The 21,386-nt window shown below is 36.1% G+C and overlaps 1 protein-coding gene and 1 non-coding gene across 2 annotated transcripts; both read right to left on the bottom strand.

Annotated features, from left to right (window-relative positions):
* Nucleotides 1-1,138: 1,138 nt before the first annotated feature.
* LOC115981283 (transcription factor MYB88-like) lies at nucleotides 1,139-21,254 on the bottom strand. Its single transcript, XM_031103444.1, has 5 exons — nucleotides 21,203-21,254; nucleotides 20,486-20,636; nucleotides 14,998-15,218; nucleotides 14,741-14,886; nucleotides 1,139-1,611 (listed from the first exon to the last, which is right to left on the bottom strand). The coding sequence occupies exons 1-4, from the start codon at nucleotides 21,252-21,254 to the stop codon at nucleotides 14,777-14,779; spliced, it is 534 nt and encodes a 177-aa protein (XP_030959304.1). The 3' UTR covers nucleotides 1,139-1,611; nucleotides 14,741-14,776.
* LOC115983081 lies at nucleotides 20,526-20,628 on the bottom strand. The gene has a single exon (XR_004089882.1). It is a non-coding gene; the product is annotated as a U6 spliceosomal RNA (small nuclear RNA).
* Nucleotides 21,255-21,386: the final 132 nt, after the last annotated feature.

Genomic DNA, 21,386 nt, shown 5'->3' with positions numbered 1-21,386 from the left:
ATTTTAAAAAGATCATGAGCAATGAAAAACAAGTTATGAGGTTAAAGAACCTAAAGCCACCAAAACTTTGGCCGAATTTTCCTTTGGGTCAAAGGTTAAGGTCAAACCGGTTTGGAGCTGTTTCATCTCACTCATTACGTGACTATTTATATCTCTATTTATATGTATCATTTAAATAAATTACATGGCTTATTAGAAAAATCATTTTACTAAAACCGCATATGAATGGTATTTTCAATCACTACATAGCAGGTTGGTATCTTCATCCTTCAAACCGGTTCAGAGCTAAACTTTTTCCTTTCAACTCTCTTTCATGTATTTCCCCTCATTTTAATTCGTCATTGCACAAATGAAACAATAACTCTAGGTGCACACTCAATTTCACATGTTAAAGTGGTCGATTGTGAATTGTAGACACTTTGTGCCTACTTCTATTTATATGAAACTATCACTTTTTGTGGATAACTTCTAGTCCACCATATCAACATCAACATCTATGTAATATCTAAAAACTGAAATATAGCATTTATTATTACTATGCTTTTGTTGAGTCATATCAGCATAGCATTTTGATCTACTTTGGTCCATTTTCGGTCTATTTCGATCCATTTTGGTCCATTCAATCCATTTCAGTCTATTTGTTCCACTTCAATCCATTCTGTTTGGTCCAATTTGGTCCAGTTCAGTCCATTTGGTCCACTTCAATCCATTCAGTGATGCTTTGGGATAGAGATTTGTGTGGAAAGAGGAGTTGTTTTGTTGAAAGTTATGTCATACTCTCAATGTAATTTTAGTAAATTCTTGATAAAATTACATTTTTTTATATTATTAAAGCCTTGTAATTAAATGATGAATTTACTTATATTTGTTCTCTTTAAGACATTCAAGATGTATAGAGGATGAATCATTTGTAAGGAGTACTAGAAACAAACTCTAATCACACATTACATTATTTACAAAGCGATTCACCTTATATAATGATTGAATGTAAAATACATTATGTTTCCTTGGAAAAAAAATTACAAAATTTAAAACATTTTCAAATAACAAATATTGAAAGCTTAATTTAGAAAATCTAATATATTGTATCAATTATACATTGTTAGAAAAGAATCAAATCATTTTAAGAAGGGTTTGAGACTAAGTGTGCGTTTGGAACGCACGTTTTTCGTGTGTTCCAGCGTTTTGTTGAAGAATGGTGGGTCTCATTCACTGTTCACGGGACCTACAAGTACTTTTTTCAATAAAAACAACTTTAAAACTAAGTCCCATGGGCCATAGTTTAAACCCGTGGCCCAATTGTCCTATAACAATTCGTAAATGGATTTTCGTGAAACACTAGAGAAGCTAGGTTGACAAGTAAGCGATTAGGACTCAAGCCCATATGCAGTTCTTTATCTCCACGTTAGATTGGCTCTTAGCTCTTACTCCTCTTTAATTTTCTTTCTTTTCTTTTTTACTTTCTTTGCACTTCATGTCTTTCGGGTCTCTTCTTCTTGATCTTTATTCTTTATTCTTTTCTTTTTCCCTTTTACTTCATATCTTCCAAGTTTCTTCAAGTTGGCTTAGCAATTAACATAGCCCCCACTTTGAATGTAAAGCCCCTATTACCTATAAGACAAAAATAATATATAATCAATTACAAAATAGTATAAAAGTAATGCTAAATATACAGATATAAGAGTACTTTATTGTCTATATTTTACGCACATCAAACTAAAGTAGACCAAAGTAGACCAAATGGGCCAAAGTGAACTAAATTGACCGAAGTAAACCGAATTGGACTAAAGCGAATTAAAAAGCTATGTTGATGTGGTTCAAAAGAAATATAATAACAATAAATGTTATGCTTTATCTTTTAGATATTTTATAATCATGGCATCAATATATTTATCCACAAAACCTCCCCTATAGTATCGTCATCACAATAGAGTTAATTTAGTTATTCATGTAATTTTATTTGATAAAATACTACATGGTACACTGTCATCCCTAAACTTGATTCCTAATTGTTAAGAGTAGTATTCAATTAATTTGTCAAAGCATATGTAAACCTTTGTTTTGAACAAAATGAGTTATCTTCATTCAGTTGCAAGTCATAGTACCCTCAATAAAATAAAATAAAATTTTTAATTTTTAATTTTAGAATTTTTTATCTAAGATAAAATATTGATAATAATTTCAATGTCATAAATTAAGAATTATTTACATTAAAATAAATACTAATTATATATTTCATATATAATATAATAAAAAACACATTAAGTATTCAACAAAAAAAAAATCATGACACTTGCACATGCACCAATTTTTATTTCATTGGCATAAATAAATTATAAATTTTGAAACTCTAACATCAAAATCATGCTTCTTTGATTTTTTATTTTTGATTTTTTTTCACTTACAGGTTGGAATCTAAAAAAATATGTACACTTTTATTCCATTTTATTTTGGTTTTTGGTTTCTTAGTAGTTTTTTATTACACACTAGATTTCAAAAAATATTTTGTTGCTCAATTTTTTGTTATGACTATAAAAATCTCTATGTTTTTTTTTTTTTTTTTTTTTATGAAAAAAAATGCACACATGGAATGTCAGACAAAAATTATTTATTTTATTAAATAAAGTTATGTTTAACAATATGTTTATGTTTAAATATTGAAAAATATATGTAAAGGATAAGTCACTCTAAAGGTACACTTAGTTAAGACTCTCCCCAACCACTAAAATGATAACACAGGTGTTATGCCTTTGGATACTATTCCCTTGAAAATACACGCGATGCACAAATTAATTAAAGTTTAGCAAATAAATCATTGTAGACTAATATTTTTATAGTTTTTTAATAATCTAATTTTATAATTTCATGTTAATTTTGTTCATAAAAATTCAAACAAACCTAAATTGTCCAAATGATCATTTTCATGAGAGTAAATTTGATAAAAACTTCTATTTGCACCTTTGAATAGAACTTTGTCATGTTAGGTTTTTCAAATCGGATACTCGCACTATCTTATGCATTCCACTTTTTTTTTTTTCATAGCTTCGCTGCTGATTGCTTTTCCTTATACATTGTAATTGCATTTATTCCACAATACAATATATCTTAAAATGTTAACACGGAGTTCTACAACAGTTGGCCTCTATGGTATATAGGATAGATTTTTGAAAAAAAAAAAAAGTGCTTCTTACTGAACCTGGATTTATCAACCAACAATTGACTTACGATTCAAACTACCTTGGAAAAAAATGTTTTAATATTGTTTTTTATTTTATTTTATTCATTCTGCCATTCATTTTATGTTTTATTTGGATGATAACATGCTTCAAAGAAAGTCGTCAAAAAGAACCTACAAGAAGTTCATGTGGTTGATGATGCCTAAGATATGAGTTGTAAACTTATAATACACATGGTAATTATTCCATTTAAACCAAAAACAATATGAATATTTATATATAAAAAAACATAACAGTTAATTGCACATAAACCAATTGGTACTTGAGCAAATAAAATATAAATTTTGAAACACTAACATCATAATCATGTTGCTTTGACTTTTTTTATTTGTTTTTACTTAAATGTTGGAATCATAAAAAATATGTATCCTCTTATCCTCTTTTATTTTGTTTTTTCTTTCTAAGAACTTTTACATTGAATGAATGTAAAAAATTATTTTCATAATAAAGTTTATGTTTAACAACATGTTTAGGTTTAGGTTTAAGAAAATATATGTTAAGGGTAAGTCGCTATAAAGGTACACTTATTTAAGAGTCTTCCCTTACAAGTTACAATATAAGGACTATGACTCTAGATACTTTTTACTTGAAGTGACATGTCTTCTACAAATTCAATAAAAATTTGTAAATAATTAATTATAAGTTGATATTGTAGGGCGTAAATGATTTATGGGCCAAGCCGAGGAGGATTATGGCCCAAGTTCAACAAAATAGACTTTGGGTACCGCCGAGGGTAGTTCAGTCCTCGGCAGACCCAAAGTTCCCCCTCGTAAAGAAGGGTAAAAATGGTATAAAACTGAAACTCGGAAAAAAGATCTAAAATATCCGGGGAAAGCTGCTGTTATTATCATTTAATGTTCTGAACCCGACAGGGCCGCATTCTTTGGCTTTTACAACCACCCCCAATGACTTTGGGGGATAGACTGATGGGACAAGTATCAGCCTTGGAAAGATTGACCCTACACGTGGATGAAGGATAAATGGATACAGGCGAGTATAAAAGGAAAACTAAGTAATCTTGGGAAGGGGCTGGGAAAAAATGGCCAAGAAACGAGAGTCTCCCAGCCCACCTCCATGAGAAGTACTCTAGGGGTGACGATCATTTAACCTTGTATGAACCCCCTGAAAAACCCACCGCCTATCGATCAAGGCCTAGCCTTTCAAACCCACGCTCTACAAATGATATTGTTAGGGCCGTTTTACGTGCGAACCCGACACTGTTACGGTCCGCCACGAATCGTGACCCTACAATTGGCGCCGTCTGTGGGAAAGGCTTGCGTGTTGGCGCAGGTGGTAGGTTGAAACACTTCCTCTGTTATTTCTAACCGTTGGTTATAGAGTTCAAGTATAAAATCTCACTAGGGGCTACGTTTCTTGACGAGGGGCTTAGCTGAAGAGCTAACTCCCCTAAAAGCTAAAGCTCCTCGTACAGAACAAACTAGGCGCTTGGTAACGTTAACCGTATAGATAAATTCAAGGGGCTTGGCTGAAGAGCTAGCTCCCCTAGAGCTAAAGGCAAGCCAAGGCCCCATACAAAGAGAAAACTAGGTTTTGGACAGAACCAAGGCATTGCATAGTCCTCGGACTCAAGCCTGTGGGAAAACCAACTACCTGGATGTGGAACCAACTATGGCACGTAAACCTCAAAATCCATCCGAGGAGGACTCCTAGTTCACAAATGTGTTAATACCTTGAATGCATAGATTCCACAATCTGCCCTCGGTACGACGCAATTCATTACCCAAAAACACAATCAAAGTCCCTCGCTACTTAGCTACCCTTTCAGACGAATTATTTAGAGATTATCGTTCTCGGACATTGGTCTAGCATGCATCGCGTAGTACTCAGCGCTTATCCCGGTTAGTTCCAAGAATTTAATTTATTGAAAGTTATCATTGTTATACTTGATAATATTTGTGAGTTTGAATTAGTAGGAACCTGTATTAAAGCATTTTTTCTGCTCGGAATATCCTTAAGAGCAAGCTTGCATTTAATATTCATGCATAAAGTAGTTGTTACGGAGAAGAAAGATATGTATAGAGAAATGGACTCCTGTTCTATTAAGACAAAGGAACAGTACAGTGTACAATGAAAAGCTGAAACGAGCTTACACTAAAGCTGACTACATAAGTAAAGGGAAATACAAGCGAGTGGAGAGAAAGCCGTGGGGACAGGTCAGAGGAGAGGTTGGCTACTGCGCCAAGTTGTTGTCTAAGGAAACTATTCCTCGACACTTCTGCATGCCCATAACTCAGGCAGCCAAAGAACCTGACCTCAGGCTAACACCATCTACAGAAAAGGCGCACGGAGCCGGAAGTTGGGAAGCCCCGGCAAGAATTTGCCGGTTACAAGGTAGACAGTGCTGATGGTGGAAATTCCTTCTTCGGACATACCAAAAATCTGGCATGACCAGAACCTGCTTCGGATTTTGACTGAAAGGGGGGGAGACACCCTCCCCCCTCCGTAGAAGTGTAAATTTCTCTTAAGTTTATGCTTTCTTGGCCCGTGCATCACTCCTTCGAGTCTCGGGAGGACACGGCGCCTCTGCGGTGGAGAAAATTCTTTTTCCCTAACCCTCGCATCAAACATGATTTCTTAAAGGAGGAAGCTGAAGGATTTGTGCGTAGGAAAAGTAACTTTCTCTCCTATTTTATATCAAAAGATAAAATAGTAGCATTTAATTCACGCAGCGTCCCAAGGAACGCTACAGACAAAATGTCTCTGGCTCGATTTCCAACGTCGTCTGCAACCCTGAAGTTAGAGGAGTCTCGATAAGGCGCACCTCGAATACTGGGACGCCCAAAAAGTATCGCGTGGCCTGAGAATACGGAAATACCCCCTAATTTTGGGCCCAGTCAACTCACGGCCCAGGCCCGATTCAGCACAAGGGCCCGGGGACAGAACCTAGGTCTTGAATGGTCCTCGGACTCAAGCCTATGGGAAACCAAGTACAAAAGATGAAAATTACAAGTGTTGGATAGAACCTAGGTCTTGCATGGTCCTCGGACTCAAGCCTATGGGGAAACCAAATACTTGGGTAAGTAAAGGTTTGAATTTCGTAAGATGGGCTACTTGATAAAAACGTCAAGTCACTTCGTCTACGGCTTAAACACCATAGAAGGTTAAGGCCAATAAGGGGGTAAGGAAGGTGGTGGGACGCCTCAGCATTTAGTCATATAAGAGGGCTATTCATTTGGCAGGGGATATGTCCTCGGACGGTTATTTCTCACACGGCATCAAGCCTTCGGTTCTCTCCTCGGCTAGTTCCGGGTAAGTACTATTTTTTACGGGTCGGCCTTATTGTGCCAAGCACTTCTATTAAAGCTATGGCGACATCATTTTATTATCAAATCTTTTGGTCTTAGTCGTCATTGATTTAGATGCTATATTATTGTGCCGAGCAGCGCTTGCAAATTTATGAAAACATAGAGACATAACATGCGAAATAAGGTAGACAACAATTTTTATTAATATAAAAAATCATTACAACATACAAAAAGGGGCTCAAACGAGCCTATACAAAATGTAAACTGCCTAAGCAACCATTACATCTGTAGTACAGAAAAGTAAACTGTCAAGCGTCTTTTAAACTCGTCTTCAAAGTTTCTCCAATCTCTGCCTCATTGCTGCTCATACTAAGAGAGGGACTCACTTTAAAAAAGAAAATGAATGAAGAAGAAGGAAATAGTAAGGAAGAAATCAATGACGAAGATGAAGGGGATGAATAAAGAAAATGGAGGACATGAGTAAAGAAGGAGGAGAAGAGGAGAGAGAGATGAAGAGACAAAGAGAGGAACAAAAGATAGAAAAGAAACAGCACCAGGGCGGAACTGGTGCTGGGAAGACAATAAGAAGAGGGAGGGGGAGGGCACCAAGGAGCAAAAGAGGGAGAAGCAGAAGCACTTAGCCCCTGCCTCAGCCCTGACTCCTAACACGCCGGTGCCATATTAGGTACGCTCGTGAGGAGCCGGATGGTAACGATCTTGGGTGTTCTCGACTCAGTCACGTCGAAAGTTTGACGTGACGAGTCCCTGCTTCGGATTTTGACTGAAAGAAGGATGAGGTTGATTTTGAGTCTTCGTCATCCTTGTCCCGATCGAGCCATGATAAGCTTTATCGGAACGTGGCGTTTTTGGGAGGGGTGGGGCTTTTGCATCCCTTGTTGTTATGGTAAAGTATTTTACGATTAAGTGTATAAACCAGCGAGTAAACCGAATCCTAAGGGAGGCTAAGTATTCCAGAGTCGCAGGGGGATGAAAAGGGATTTTTGGTAAAAACAATAACCTCCTCCTGTCCTACTTATACAGAGGGCGAAGCGGGGGGCATTTAATAGGTTCAGATCTCCAAAGGAATCAGCAAACCCAAACACGCCGGTTCCACTTCTCCACCCCATCAAAATAAACCGTCGAATTAAAGTAGTCTCGTAAATAGTGATTATTCAAAGCGCGTTTTGGATACCCCAAGCGATAAGAAACACCTCAAGCGCGAAATTAAAAACTATCTCGTAGACCGGTGAATCTCTTGGGCATATGAGGAACCGCCAGCATGTTTAATAGGCCGAATGGATTGGGCCACAGGAAGAAGTTTGGCGTCACCAAAACCCCCCTGTCCAGCCCAGAGGTTGGACAGCCGGGTTTTGAGGGGCTAATGTAGGGCGTAAATGATTTATGGGCCAAGCCGAGGAGGATTATGGCCCAAGTTCAACAAAATAGACTTTGGGTACCGCCGAGGGTAGTTCAGTCCTCGGCAGACCCAAAGTTCCCCCTCGTAAAGAAGGGTAAAAATGGTATAAAACTGAAACTCGGAAAAAAGATCTAAAATATCCGGGGAAAACTGCTGTTTATTATCATTTAATGTTCTGAACCCGACAGGGCCGCATTCTTTGGCTTTTACAACCACCCCCAATGACTTTGGGGGATAGACTGATGGGACAAGTATCAGCCTTGGAAAGATTGACCCTACACGTGGATGAAGGATAAATGGATACAGGCGAGTATAAAAGGAAAACTAAGTAATCTTGGGAAGGGGTTGGGAAAAAATGGCCAAGAAACGAGAGCCTCCCAGCCCACCTCCATGAGAAGTACTCTAGGGGTGACGATCATTTAACCTTGTATGAACCCCTTGAAAAACCCACCGCCTATCGATCAAGGCCTAGCCTTTCAAACCCACGCTCTACAAATGATATTGTTAAGGCCGTTTTACGTGCGAACCCGACACTGTTACGGTCCGCCACTAATCGTGACCCTACAGATATATTTATAGTTTTTTAATAATATAATTTTATAGTATAGTGTTACATGTAAAACTTTAATTAATTTTGTTCACATAAAAATCAAGCAAACTTAAATTTATCTAAATTTCTATATAAAATTTATGAGTTGAGGAAAACTACACCACTTAATAACAAAAACTACTATGTTGTCACATTAGGTATAATTTTCCCCCTTTTCTTTTCTAAAATATTGTTGATCTTGAACAATGCGCATAGGGTGTGTTGTAAACCTTGAGTGCTATAGTGCATTTAGGGCTTCCTACAGAGAGAGAGAGAGAGAGTTTGTAGGAACCGTAGGTTTATTTTTTAAATTTGAGAGAGAGGTAGGGTTGCTAGGATCTTCGAGTGGGAAGAAAGGAGTTCCGTAGGTTTATTTTTTAAACTTGAGAGAGAGGTAGGGTTGCTAGGATCTTCGAGTGGGAAGAGAGGAGTTATAACTTATAACGTGTCTTTTTTTCTAATTAATTGAGTCTAAACATGAGTTTTTTTTTTTTTTTTTTAAATACTAATTGTAGGAGCTTAAGAATTCTTGTCTTTGGCTTTGGTATTTTTGGCTTGATTGCCTAACCTTGCCTTTGGCTTGAATTCCCTTGTCCCACATTGGAAGGAAAGCTTTCCTCTTCATGCCTTATAAGGCATGAAGAGGAAAGCTTTCCTTCCAATGTGGGACAAGGGAATTCAAGCCAAAGGCAAGGTTAGGCAATCAAGCCAAAAATACCAAAGCCAAAGACACTAATATAAATTAATGAGCTGTAAATTTGTGAGACTTGCAAAACTAATGTGCCAAATTTTTAAAAGGTCAACAAAAAGTCAAAAGTTTTAGTTTTATATTATATTATATTATATTTTACACACACACACACACACACACATATATATATATATAATACAGTATATATTAAAAATAGATAGATAGATTAGTTAGGTGCAATACTAGGAACATAACCTCTTTCTTTTTCACAATTTGCTAATGTAACAAATTATAATTAAGATAACATCAATTTCACATTGGATCACTGCTTACATCACATTTATAAAACACCTATCACAATACATCACCCAACTAAGATTTGGGAATGTTGTTCTTAGACATACAATGGGTGGCATAGTTTCTTACATTAGCAATGTGCAGAGCAACAATGCAATCAAACATCAAACACTCTTTCTTTCATGGTGACACTTGCAATGCTTTTTCTGCCAGACCTATTCATATCAATGTAGTCGCCGGCAATCATTTTAAACTTACGTACTTCTTTAAACTTCACAAGTAACTTCTATCCAAGTTTAAGTAAAGCTTTCTACTCACAAATTTTCCTTCGCATATCAACGGGACACCCCCCCCCCCCCCAAAAAAAAAGGAAAAAGGAAAAAAAATACTAATTATGTATATTTATATGAAATTTTAGAATTTGGCCTAACAAATTTTAAATTTAATATATAGTCAGTTTAATTGTTTTGCAATCCAAAAAATTAATGTAATCCGAGAAATTTTAGTCTCGGATTGAATGAAGCTATTACTATTAACTTATTTTGCTTAAAGAATAAGTTTTACTTTAGTCTCAAAAAAGCTGACATGAGTTAAATAAACTAGAAAATAAGCACATCTAAACAGGCCTACAAATAGTTGTAGTGATGTTTTTGGGTCTTGTATGATTGACCCTCGGGTTGGCGGGTCTACAAGGAAGCTTGTCTTTTCTCTTTTTCTTTTTCTTCTTTTTTTTTCCTCCTCCCCTATGGTTTAGACTTTAGAATGCAAATGAATATGTTTGCATTGTTTCGAGCTTTTTTCATGTGAAACAAAGCAAGATTTTAATGAACTCCAATGTTCCATTACTAGTTTACCCTCAGTGACAAACCAGTTTAGATGGCACATAAAGGGTTAAAGGAGTCATTAAGGTACAATCCCTCTATAAAGCTTTAACAGCAAATGAGTGCACTTTATTTTGTAAAGAGTTCCCTCCTACTTTTAAACCAATTTGCTTTTGCTTTCGTCATAATTATACTTAGTCCTCCACCACCATCACCACCATGGTCAATCTTCCATTCTTCTTCCTCAACCTCAACAACAACGTTTTGAACCCCACTTTGCCAGACTTCCCACAATAGAAAACTCAGAGACTGAACTCCAATGCCTCAGCCAGACAAGAAGTTAAGGTACACTACCATGTAAGTAAGCATTCCATTTCTCTCTTTAGTTTTGTATATTTCTTTGATAGGGAAATAAACAAACCTCTTTGTTCTTTGTTTAGATGAATTGTTTGCCTTGATATGCCATCTGGGTCTTCAAAAGAAATGAGAGAAAGGAGATGATATATGATAATGCTATAAAATGGTTAACTTTAACTATGAGTTCCTATCTCAAAGGTGTGTTACATTTTAAAATTGTAATTGATGCTTATGTGAGTGTGCATGTTTCTTGCGCTTTCTGCTGCAGAAAATTCTCACTTCATAGTTAACAATTTCATGTAGATATATGATCATGCATTAATTCAAGAGAAGCAAAATAGACAAAGATGAGGTATGTGCACACCAAAATCAGAATACATTTCCAATCCATTCATACTAAGTTTCATTACATCAGAAATCAGGGGGGGGAAAAAATAAAAAATAAGGACTTATTCTATACCCTTTGCACACCCAAAAACAAACAAATAGGAATCCATTTCAACTGGTTAATCCTCCTTTACTCTTTTTTTCTTCTCTTTCCTCTATATCTTTCATCATCAATCCTAGGTCGGATATAGGCGGGTTGCCGATGTATAATACACTCTGAATGACTAGGGATTATATAACAGGTTCTGTACAAATGATAAATCAAGACCAAAAACTGGAACACCCAAAACCTTAAAGCTCAAGGAAAAAAACAGAAGGGATGACACTTCAAACACACTAGTTTTCATGTAAGTATCTAGGTAGGAACCCTGGTGGGGAACAAAAAATGCAGAACACGTTAGATGTTTTCATGTAAGTATCTAGGTAGGAACCCTGGTGGAGAATGCACCATAACATTCTAGATCTGGGGGTCTTGGAATGCAGATCTCAACATGCCTATATAAAATTTCAGGCCGGAATTGCTGCAATCCCAAGAAACTGAATTCAAATGAGAAGAAAAGAACTCAATAATGAATCTGGACCGCATAGAATTTCTATTGTGAGGTAAATCAGAAAGGTTGGTTATAGACTCTGGAGGAGGGCTCTTTTGCAAGTTGGTGGTTATGAAAGATTAGCACTTGGGTTGGGGCAAGGGGACTCCATTCCAAGTGTTTTTAGTAGGAAGCTCCTTTCCTTAAAAAATGCAACAAAGTAAGTGGTAAGTCTTTGATCAAATTCTGACACCAACACAATATACAGAAGTAAATTATAAGGGTAACACTAATTGATCTTTTCTTTTAGCTTCTCCTGTTCTCCAGCCCCTCATTTTGAAAACAAAGGAAATTATCTATGCATGGAAGGGGCATCGCTTGCACTAGAAAATTCATATGACCCATTTATTGAGTTTGATATCTTATCCTTGACTAACATACTAATGTGCAAAGAATGTTATCCAGGAATAGGGCTGAGTTAAGCTTTCAGCTAAATGTAAACTGATGAATCCTGTGATATCAGTGGACTGAAAGTCTCGGGCCTTGATGAATTTGTGACTGAATCCTGAGAAAACAAACAGAAAATTCAGAGGAGACCGGTGGAAGCCGGCCAAGAACCCTCCGATGGTGAAGTTAGCCTTTTTGTGATTCTCAGTAAATTGAAAGTCTCAGAAAATCAGAATCCCTTACTTTTTCATTGGCGAGTGTTTATATAGCATGCAGGGAGCGGTTACTCGTTTGGTAACCGTTCCTATTGTTAGGGAATTCAAAAGGCTCGGAGGTAACTTCCATAACTGATGTGGAAGTTAGATTATTCAAGAAGTCTGCATTTCACAACGGTTGGACTTGACTGGCAACGGTACGTTCTCTCACCCAGTGGAGATGTAGTGTAGTAATCTCGTCCGTCCTTTGAGGACGGACAGACGGTAGTAATCTCGTCCGTCCTTTAAGGACGGATGGATGAGGAGCTTGGCAAGGATTTCCCTTCCTCCTGTCTTTACTTTGGACGACGCATATGAACGAGAAAAGACTAGGGAGTTTCTGTTGCACATCATAAACAACTGATCATCCTTGCAATTTTCAGTTGTTGCGAAGTAGACTAATTAATTCAAGGCAACATCTACAATCCCACTTGGCCTAACTGAGCCTCTTCAAATATATACATGACCTAGACAAGATATCACACTAAGATGAAGGCTTCTATAGAAGCAATTATGACTCTTAAGTACTTGGAGCATTTTGGCAGTTGCTCAGATATAAAAACTTAAGTTTCTGCCATGATATTTTTCCTTTTAAACTTTTATTTTTTTCCTAGGTAAATAAGGGCTGGTGGGTTTCAAACCCCAGTGCCCACCACCACAAGAGGGGCTGGAACCACAGGGGTATCCCTTGAACCCCATTTTTCCTTTTAAACATAATGCTATGCATTTTTGCCACCTGTAGTATTTGCTTGATTTGTTGTTAGACAACAGTAAAGTTGAACGTATGAAAAAAAGGTAGAGAGTTATGGCCACAATAGGATACAGAGAAATAGAAGAAGAGGCATAAAAAGCACACAAGCTGGCTCTAAGATACTCTGAAAGGATTATAATTGGAGTAACAGAGTTTGTTTTATTTCAGTGGAGAGTAAAACATCTTACACTATAATATTGTCATATAACTTAAATTTTCCATCAAATTTTGATGCATCAAATAATTCAAAGCATAATGCTGCACTTAAAATTTTGGTCAAGGTAAAAAATCTAGAGTTCTTATTTATGATGTGTCAACAGGATTTATAGTTGTGCAGGATTTGTAGTCCTGTATAATTAACAAGCAATCTCAATGTTTTTTCTCTTTTTATTTCTATTTTCTGTCAGTCCCATCTGTGCATTGCCATTGGCTAGATTTTGCCTAAATCTTGTATTACACATTTTGGACTTGATAATGTGATATACATCCTGATTCTGCAGCAGCTCCCTGATCAACTTTTTTAATTATTTTTTTGATAGGTAAAACAGGGGGAGGGGGCTGGTGGGGTTCAAACCCCATTGCCAAGGCACTACAATAGGAGCTGGAACTACAGGAGTATCCCTTGAACCCTAGCTATCTGATTAACTTCATTTTAAAGAATTTGCAATTATTAATCATCAAAGATGCTTACTAAGTAAAGAAAAGCAAGTTGCAACTATTTTAGTTGACTTCATCCAAGTCACTATGATTTCTTAGTTGAGTTCTGTTTTGCATAGATAGTCCTTCCCAATTTTCATGTGCCCACCCCAACCCCTTTTTCCTCTTTTTATGGCCCCAGAAGCAAGGTATTCCATTTACTAAAATGGTAATAACTGCTACAGCTAGACTAGTATTATTGGTTTCATTCTTAATATATACTGCAACTTCTAATACTATATTTACAGTCCAATATATGGCTTTATCATTAGTAGACTCAAAAGTTCTACTTGTGCTTGATATTTGTGTTTAGAAACTTTAACCATCGTTGCCATCTCTAATTGCACAAAATACCACAACCACCATTCACTTGAAAAAACAGCAACAATAAAGCCCTAGTCCCAAAACTATGAGGTCGGTAGTAGATTCTTAACAAACTAATTGGAATCATTCACATGTATTCTTTTTCACTATTCTCTCCTATATAAAATCATACTCTTTGTCACCTCCTTAATTAAGATGTCCTTTATTGATGAACTACATATGCACCCAATAGGTCTTGAACCCACGACCTCACCCAGTCAACCCTCCAGCCCATTATTATGATAGCTCATTGGCTACTAGTGTTATTTTAGGTCTTCCAAACTCTTTTTGTTCCCTTTCCTTGACAAAAGATACACTCAAATTGTTTGGCTTATAATTAGTCTTAAATCCTTACTAATTCTTTATAATGGCTATATAGTGACTATAAACGGCAGCTGATGAGAATCAATAGACTCTTATCTTTCTCCAACCTTCTCTTCTACCCCTACACTACTCAATAAGCTCCAGACCATTACTACTACTGTCAATTCTTCTGCAGTCAGCTTGAAAGTTGACAACCTTGCAAGTTTTACTACTATTACTAAATGAATTATTGAGACTTCTTTCTACTGCTGCTATGAAATGCCATACCACCAACGGCATTGTATTGTTAGAATCATAGTTTTAGGATAACTTACATTTTCTGAAAATTTGGGGCTAGGAATTCCTGCTGCTTATGATCTGAACAGTGGGGTTACTTGAAGAGGGGAACCAAAGTCTGTACTTGATGAGACACAAACAACTCCATCATTGTTTGGTTGTTCATCACAACACATGAAAATCCCTGCAAAAAGATTAGATCTTTTATCATTGATTCTAACTTAGTCAGGTGATGTCATATATAAAAAGAAAAGAAAGCTTGTAGGTCCTTCTATTCCATATAAGATTTTATTACCTTGCTTTGGAGTTGCACCAGAAATAACCCCACTCTCACATTCACCAACATCCTTTTGCTCTTCAATATGAATTGATTCTGACCCAGTTCCAGTATCCTGATGCAGTGAACATATCTCAGCGTGTGCTTGTTCCAGTTTGTTAGCAGCTGAATGCAACTGGAGAGTTGATCCTGTACTGTAGTCAGAGCTACCAGGAGACTCATCATACAGATCAGGTTGCCTAAACATTATTTATAAACACTTAGATGCTGATACCAAATAGGGGAAAAATACTAAATTTGAATATTAGTTAAAACAATATGTACTACGTCCAGGATTGTTGGCTTCCCTCATTACAACTTCTTAAGTCATCTACCAAATCTTTGAAATCTTCAAGTTGAAGATAATATCAGGGAATCTATAATTTAGAATATCACATTCTTTCCTTCGGTTCAGGAAATCTTGAAGAATTATATTTGATAAATATTAGAGAAGATGTGCATCATATTTAAAGCTTTGCTCTAAGGAGGAAATGTAGGGTACTCAAGTACAAAGCACATACGTGTGGCTTTAACGTTTAAACAGAAGCAATCAATATTTTTTTATACAGCAAATACTGAGATTTCAACCAACACTCAGCAAATATGATGTTCATGATGATGATGATGATTATATTATTCTCATTTAGACTGGTTTGGGCAATATGAATGAAAAAACTGCATTCATTTAATTGATGCTTGGAATTGAACTAAGTGAATCCTACGTATGCAAACCATATGTACTTTAATATTGGTCCTATCCAACTCAGTGGACCCTTCCTAGAGAAAGACATTGGATGCGATGAAATCAAAGCAAATGCAAAATTATCTCTCTTGATTTTTCTTCTTCTTTCTTGCAACTCTAATTTATATTGATGAATCATTGTGATTTTTAAAACTATATTTTGAGTTCATATGCTTTGGAGTTGTATTTTTTAGTTCCCCATTACAAGTTGTATCTCTCTCTCTCTCTCTCTCTCTTATGGTTTCGGTTTGATTTTTGTTTGAGTTAATACTTGATTATTTTGGAAGAATTTGAGTTTATATCATAACACAACCTTAGCTACCTTACAAATCGACATTCGGTCCATTTCGGTCCACTTCATCTATTTGTTCCGGTTCAATCTATTTTAGTTTACTTCGGTCCAATTTGGTCTACGTTGATCCACTTCAGTTCAATTAGGTCCATTCGGTCTACTTTGATTCACTATTTTAAATAGTTCTCATGCCGTTCTATCCTATGCTTGGTATAAATGTTCCATATGTTTTAGTGAATGGTGGAATAACAAAAAACCAAATGAGAGTTAGCAAAAGAGAAATTTTTTCTTTAAAAGAAATTTGGAGAATCTCTTCCGATTCATTTCGTGACATCTTATAAAACTATTATGTTTATTCGTTGAGATATACAAATGGTATGCATCTCTTTAAATAGAAAACAAAGATGCATGAATACAAAAGAATAAGATCTCCTAGAAACTAAAAGGACTAGCAGCGTGTCCTACATTACAAAATGGGTATCTACCATATTTACCATTTACAAATTCCTAATAATATTACAAAAAGGTTTATTTTAACTTTTTTGCTATGTATACTTTCCTGGCAGTAGTTTTGAACAAAGCTACAAAGAATATTTTACATACCGGCACTTTTTGATTGTAAGAGTAAAACAAGTCATATAAAAATAAATTATGTGACTATAAATACACAACGTTATTATAGTAGCATCTTACTCATTGGGTCTAAGTGTGTGCTCTTAGCCTCATGAAGGCACTAGTGGGCATTAAACCGGGCTGATTAGGGGAAGGGGGGGGGGGGGTGGGGGTGTTGTGGTTAAGGGGGTTTCCCAAACGCTTCCCATTGCCAGATTTGAACTTGGGATATCTACCCTTCAAACTACTTAGGAGTAAGTCCAATGACCACTAGACCACCACCCTTTGTGGCCCAAATCTTCATCTTAATTATCATTAATTTCTAGAATTAACAATTAATTTAATTGTAAATATCAAAAAAATAACAGAGGAAAAAATTAAACCGACTCTTCATTACAAAAATAAGCAAATTAAACCCCATTTGACACTATCATTTATATATATATATACACGTTTCTCATGGTCAAAACTTAAAACCCTCTAAATGAATCCTAAATCCTTTGTACCCGATAGTTGTTACCAAACATCACAAAAGAGCAAGCTACGTTCCTTTTAAGGACTGTTTAGCCTGCAAATATATTATTGTAAGAGTGGTTATTAGTCATCATTGTTGTTGGGCGGTTATGGAAGCATCTCAAAATTTGTTTCATGTTATGTTTCTAAGTTTATAGAAGAATTGAATGGAATAAAATTATAAATCATGAAAGAATAGAATAAAATGAATTAAGATATGGGTTTTTTTTTTTTTTGAGAGTTAACAAAATGAGTAAGGAAATTAAATAAATATAAAATTTTATCATTATATCATTCACTGTTTATTTGTCATTTCCTAGATAAGGATAAAATTAATACTCCATTGTCATTTCACAAAAATAAAGGAATGTGCGCTCTTTCCAGTTTCCACTCTTAAGAGGAATGTTTAAGATAAAATAGTTAGGAATGGACATCTCCTCTTAATCATTCTATTACTCACTAAATTCTCAAATAGGAAATTGAATAGAATATTCTTTAAAAATCCCATTCTTCAATTCCATTTCTTTTCTCCCCTCCAAAACAAGCCATTAGAGGAACTATAAAAGCCATTTCTTTTCTGATGAATAAGCTGTATAAGCAATTTCTAATTTCAAATGACCAAAGCAAACATAGATAACACCCCCCACCCAAAAAAAAAGAAAAAGCTGCAAATATTTTAATCACGAACTATGAAGTTTCTCAAAAAGAAGTGTTTATTTTTTTATAATGGTTCAAAATTACTACTCATGGGGAGGTACCACTTGGAGCAATGTTTATATGTTCAAAACCTTGTGCAAAGCAACAAACAACGCAATCAAAGGTCAGACAGACCACTATCTCTTTATATTGGCTCTTGCAGTGCTTCTCCTGCCATTCAAGTTCATATCAATATCTGTAGGTAAGCATTTTAAATTCCACATTTCTCCAACTTCACAAGTAAATTCCATCTGGATTTAAGAAAAGATAACTGCTATGAGCAAATTTTCCTCCACACATCAACTCGAGAATCCAGACTTTGATTCTTTGAATCTCCTCCAACCAGTAATACCCCTCCCCCCCACCCCCCCCCCCCCCCCACACCTCCCCAACGATTATAACCACAAACATCACCAGTCCATTTTAGCTCAACAACAAATCCAATACCATTCCTGGTTGGTTATTTAGCGGACATAGCTTCGGGTCCCAACACCTCATAGTGAGAGAGGCTAATTCCACTATCATGTGTGCACCTATGTTGGATACATTCATTGCCAGAAAAGTTGGCCAATGACTCTGTACAGATTGATGTGGGCTGCAACAGTTGTTGATTACAAAGAGGTGTCCAAATGTTTATGCAAAAGAAAAATGGCAACAAAACAAGGGAAAGAATTACAAAAGAATAACACAATGAGCCAGCAATCAATACTGTAATAATAATAATAAGACAGATTAATCACTAGTCTGCAGGATGGAAAACCAAGGAATCTCGTGTCATCTTTCTGCCTTCCTATATGGGGAAACTATCATAATTTTTTCTTCATATAAGACAGATTAATCACTAATCTGCACTCATACCTAGGAAACTTCTAGCCTAATAAAGAGTTGATTTAAACCTCAAATCTTTGCCCAAATGGAACTCTCAGCCTCACACACTAAAGATTTTTGTACCACCATAGTCACCAAGTTATTTCTAGAGCCTAGATTGCCTATCTATAGCATGATAACACCAAACTAGAACTTCCCAACCAGATGTTTAGAAAACAGAAAAAGGTTACTTAATCACTTAACTGTCACCTAGTGTGCGTTTGTTTTGAGCTTATAAGCTCAACTTTTAGCTTTTATGTACAGCTTTTTAACTTCTATGCAAACACCACCAATCAATTGTTCCTCTAGAACAAATCCAATACCATCCCAGTAGAAAGCACTCTCAAGGTGATATGATATTTCACTCCGTAGGTTTTGATGTGGGAACTTGATATGAAATTTAAAAAAGAGTTTGATGAGGGCAACCATGGTTATTGATAACATAGAGCAGTTTGACTGTTTATGCAAAAGTAAAATTGCAACAGAAGAAGAACAAAAAATATAGAAGAAAAACACAATTAGCTAATAATCAATACTATAAGAATAATAAGACAGATAAACTACTTATCAAAAAAATAAGACATATAAAAATCACTACTCTGCGGGATGGAAAACCCAGCTACAAAACCAATAAACTAAAGTAACTTCTTAAAGCATGATAATCAGAACTAGCATTCAGATCATACCTAAGAAACTTAATAGGAATTGATTTAATCCTCAAATCTTTGCCCAAATGGAGATCACACATGAAAACTGTGTACTACTAGCGTCACCAAGACTTGTCTGGAGCTTAAATTGACCATCTGAAGCATGAAAACACCAAACTAGAACTTCCCAAAACAAACTTTTAGAAAACAGAAAATGTTATTTGATCCCTTAACTGCCACTTAATACTAAATTTTGCCATTTCAATTGCAGGAAACTTGCCAGTGAACACTGGATGTGAGGCAGGACTGGAATTTCTCAAAATCTCAGGTGAATGCATCTCAATGAAGAGCTAAATCAAACTCAACCTCAACTCTAGCAATTGTCTGTCATAAAATACATCAACTCCAAACACTACTCAATTTCTGAAGGTACCCTCTCCAGAATCCTAATCACTGCAACCTCCAAAAGGGTTTCTATCTATGACTGTGTGGACTCAAGCAAGGACAATTCAGAATTTTCAATAGCAAAATGGCTTAGCCCATAATCACTCTATGACCTTCATGGTGGACTCAAGTGTAACTCAAATCAGTTTTATCAGCTTCAATGAGAACCAAAGAAGTGATCATGTGTTTTATGTACCGGCAATCGATATTGCCATCATTTGCTCTTATTTCTGGACGGAGGCCAAAATGCAAATTGGGGTTTTGCTCTTAAACTTTTCAAAGTTAAATGCATTTTAACTGAGGAAGTTCTGTATTTCAGTCTAAGAGCAATTCACAGGTTCCACATGATGGAGGCCCTACTCCTAGTGTACTTTAATATTGTACTAATACCCAAAGCCAATTCAAAAACTAAATGTGGGAATGCCTCCTAAGCTCAACAGTATTTTAAGGAAAAGAAAAAAAAAAAATCAAGCTTTAGTTTCAAAGTAAAACAAAAGAACAATACAATTTGCAGGTTACAAGGGAAAAAAATAAAAATTAAAAATTATACGAAATGTTAACAAAGATATCATCTTTAACGAAATAAGAAGGTGAACCCAGTTTCATAATGAAAAAGATTCAATCAAATTTCAAGAGGGTTTAAGCAATTCTAACCTGTGGAGCAAGAGAGGGGCGATTGGGTTTGAAAGAAAAAAAAAATTTGGACCATTTCTCGATTTATGCGTGTCATCCTTGCGCAGGGGCCATGCTAATCTTCTCTGTATCGTTCCAATTTTATCGGATGTCCCCGAAGGGACAAGCTTATCTGGGCGAAAATGGGTAATTACCCATAAAACCCCAACTATTTAGTTAGTAGGGTCAGTTTGGAAACATTTTCGCAAACTAGCAACTCGAGCCTCAGAGGCTCGATTTTGGGCCCCTAAATCGAGCCTCTGAGGCTCGGTTTATGTGGTTTGACATGGCCTTGACGTGGCAGGAGTGTACGTGGAACTCGAGTTTTTAAGTCTCGAGTTCCACGTAGGCGCGACCTAAACTCGAGTCTTTGAAACTCGGTTTACGTAAAAAGGTAAACCGAGTCTCAAAGACTCGAGTTTTAACCAAAAAGATACGCGTGTTGAACTCGAGTCTTTGAGACTCGGTTTACCTTTTGAAACCGAGTCTTAGAGACTCGAGTTTCAAACCATTATTTCCCCTCCTGTCTAGTCTTATCAAGTGTCTTTGCTGTCCTCTGTGCTAGAATACGTGCTCTGTGCTCTAGTCTATTAGCTGAATACGTGCTCTGTGCTATTATTAAAGCTTGTGTTGAATGACATGTTTTGTCTGTTGCTTGTGCTAGTCTATTAGTCTATTTTGGTGCTTTTGCTAGTCAACAGTCTTTGTTGCTTCCTCTAGCAGGTAAGATGAGTACGTTGCTGAAGGACATGTGAATATAATTTGTCTGTTTTGAGACACATTCAAAAAATATGTTAAACTAGCACAAGCACCAAAAACTTCTCTCAGTATGTTGAACCTAAAAAAACTCTCACACTACTCTCAGATGCAGAGAATATTTTGA

Source organism: Quercus lobata, chromosome 3 (genome assembly GCF_001633185.2).
Source record: "Quercus lobata isolate SW786 chromosome 3, ValleyOak3.0 Primary Assembly, whole genome shotgun sequence".
Classification (NCBI taxonomy): domain Eukaryota; kingdom Viridiplantae; phylum Streptophyta; class Magnoliopsida; order Fagales; family Fagaceae; genus Quercus; species Quercus lobata.
The sequence above is the reverse complement of the archived record's forward strand: the minus strand, read 5'-3'. Positions and strand labels throughout refer to the sequence as shown.

What these genes read in the sequence shown, in the direction of transcription:
- LOC115981283 (XM_031103444.1), bottom strand. Translation starts at nt 21,254, where the DNA reads ATGTCCTTCAGCAACGTACTCATCTTACCTGCTAGAGGAAGCAACAAA. An exon ending in TAGAGGAAGCAACAAAGACT is followed by an intron (nt 20,637 to 21,202) that starts GTTGACTAGCAA and finishes ATTTTCGCCCAG; the next exon opens with ATAAGCTTGTCCCTTCGGGG. An exon ending in TGGTGCAACTCCAAAGCAAG is followed by an intron (nt 14,887 to 14,997) that starts GTAATAAAATCT and finishes ATCTTTTTGCAG; the next exon opens with GGATTTTCATGTGTTGTGAT.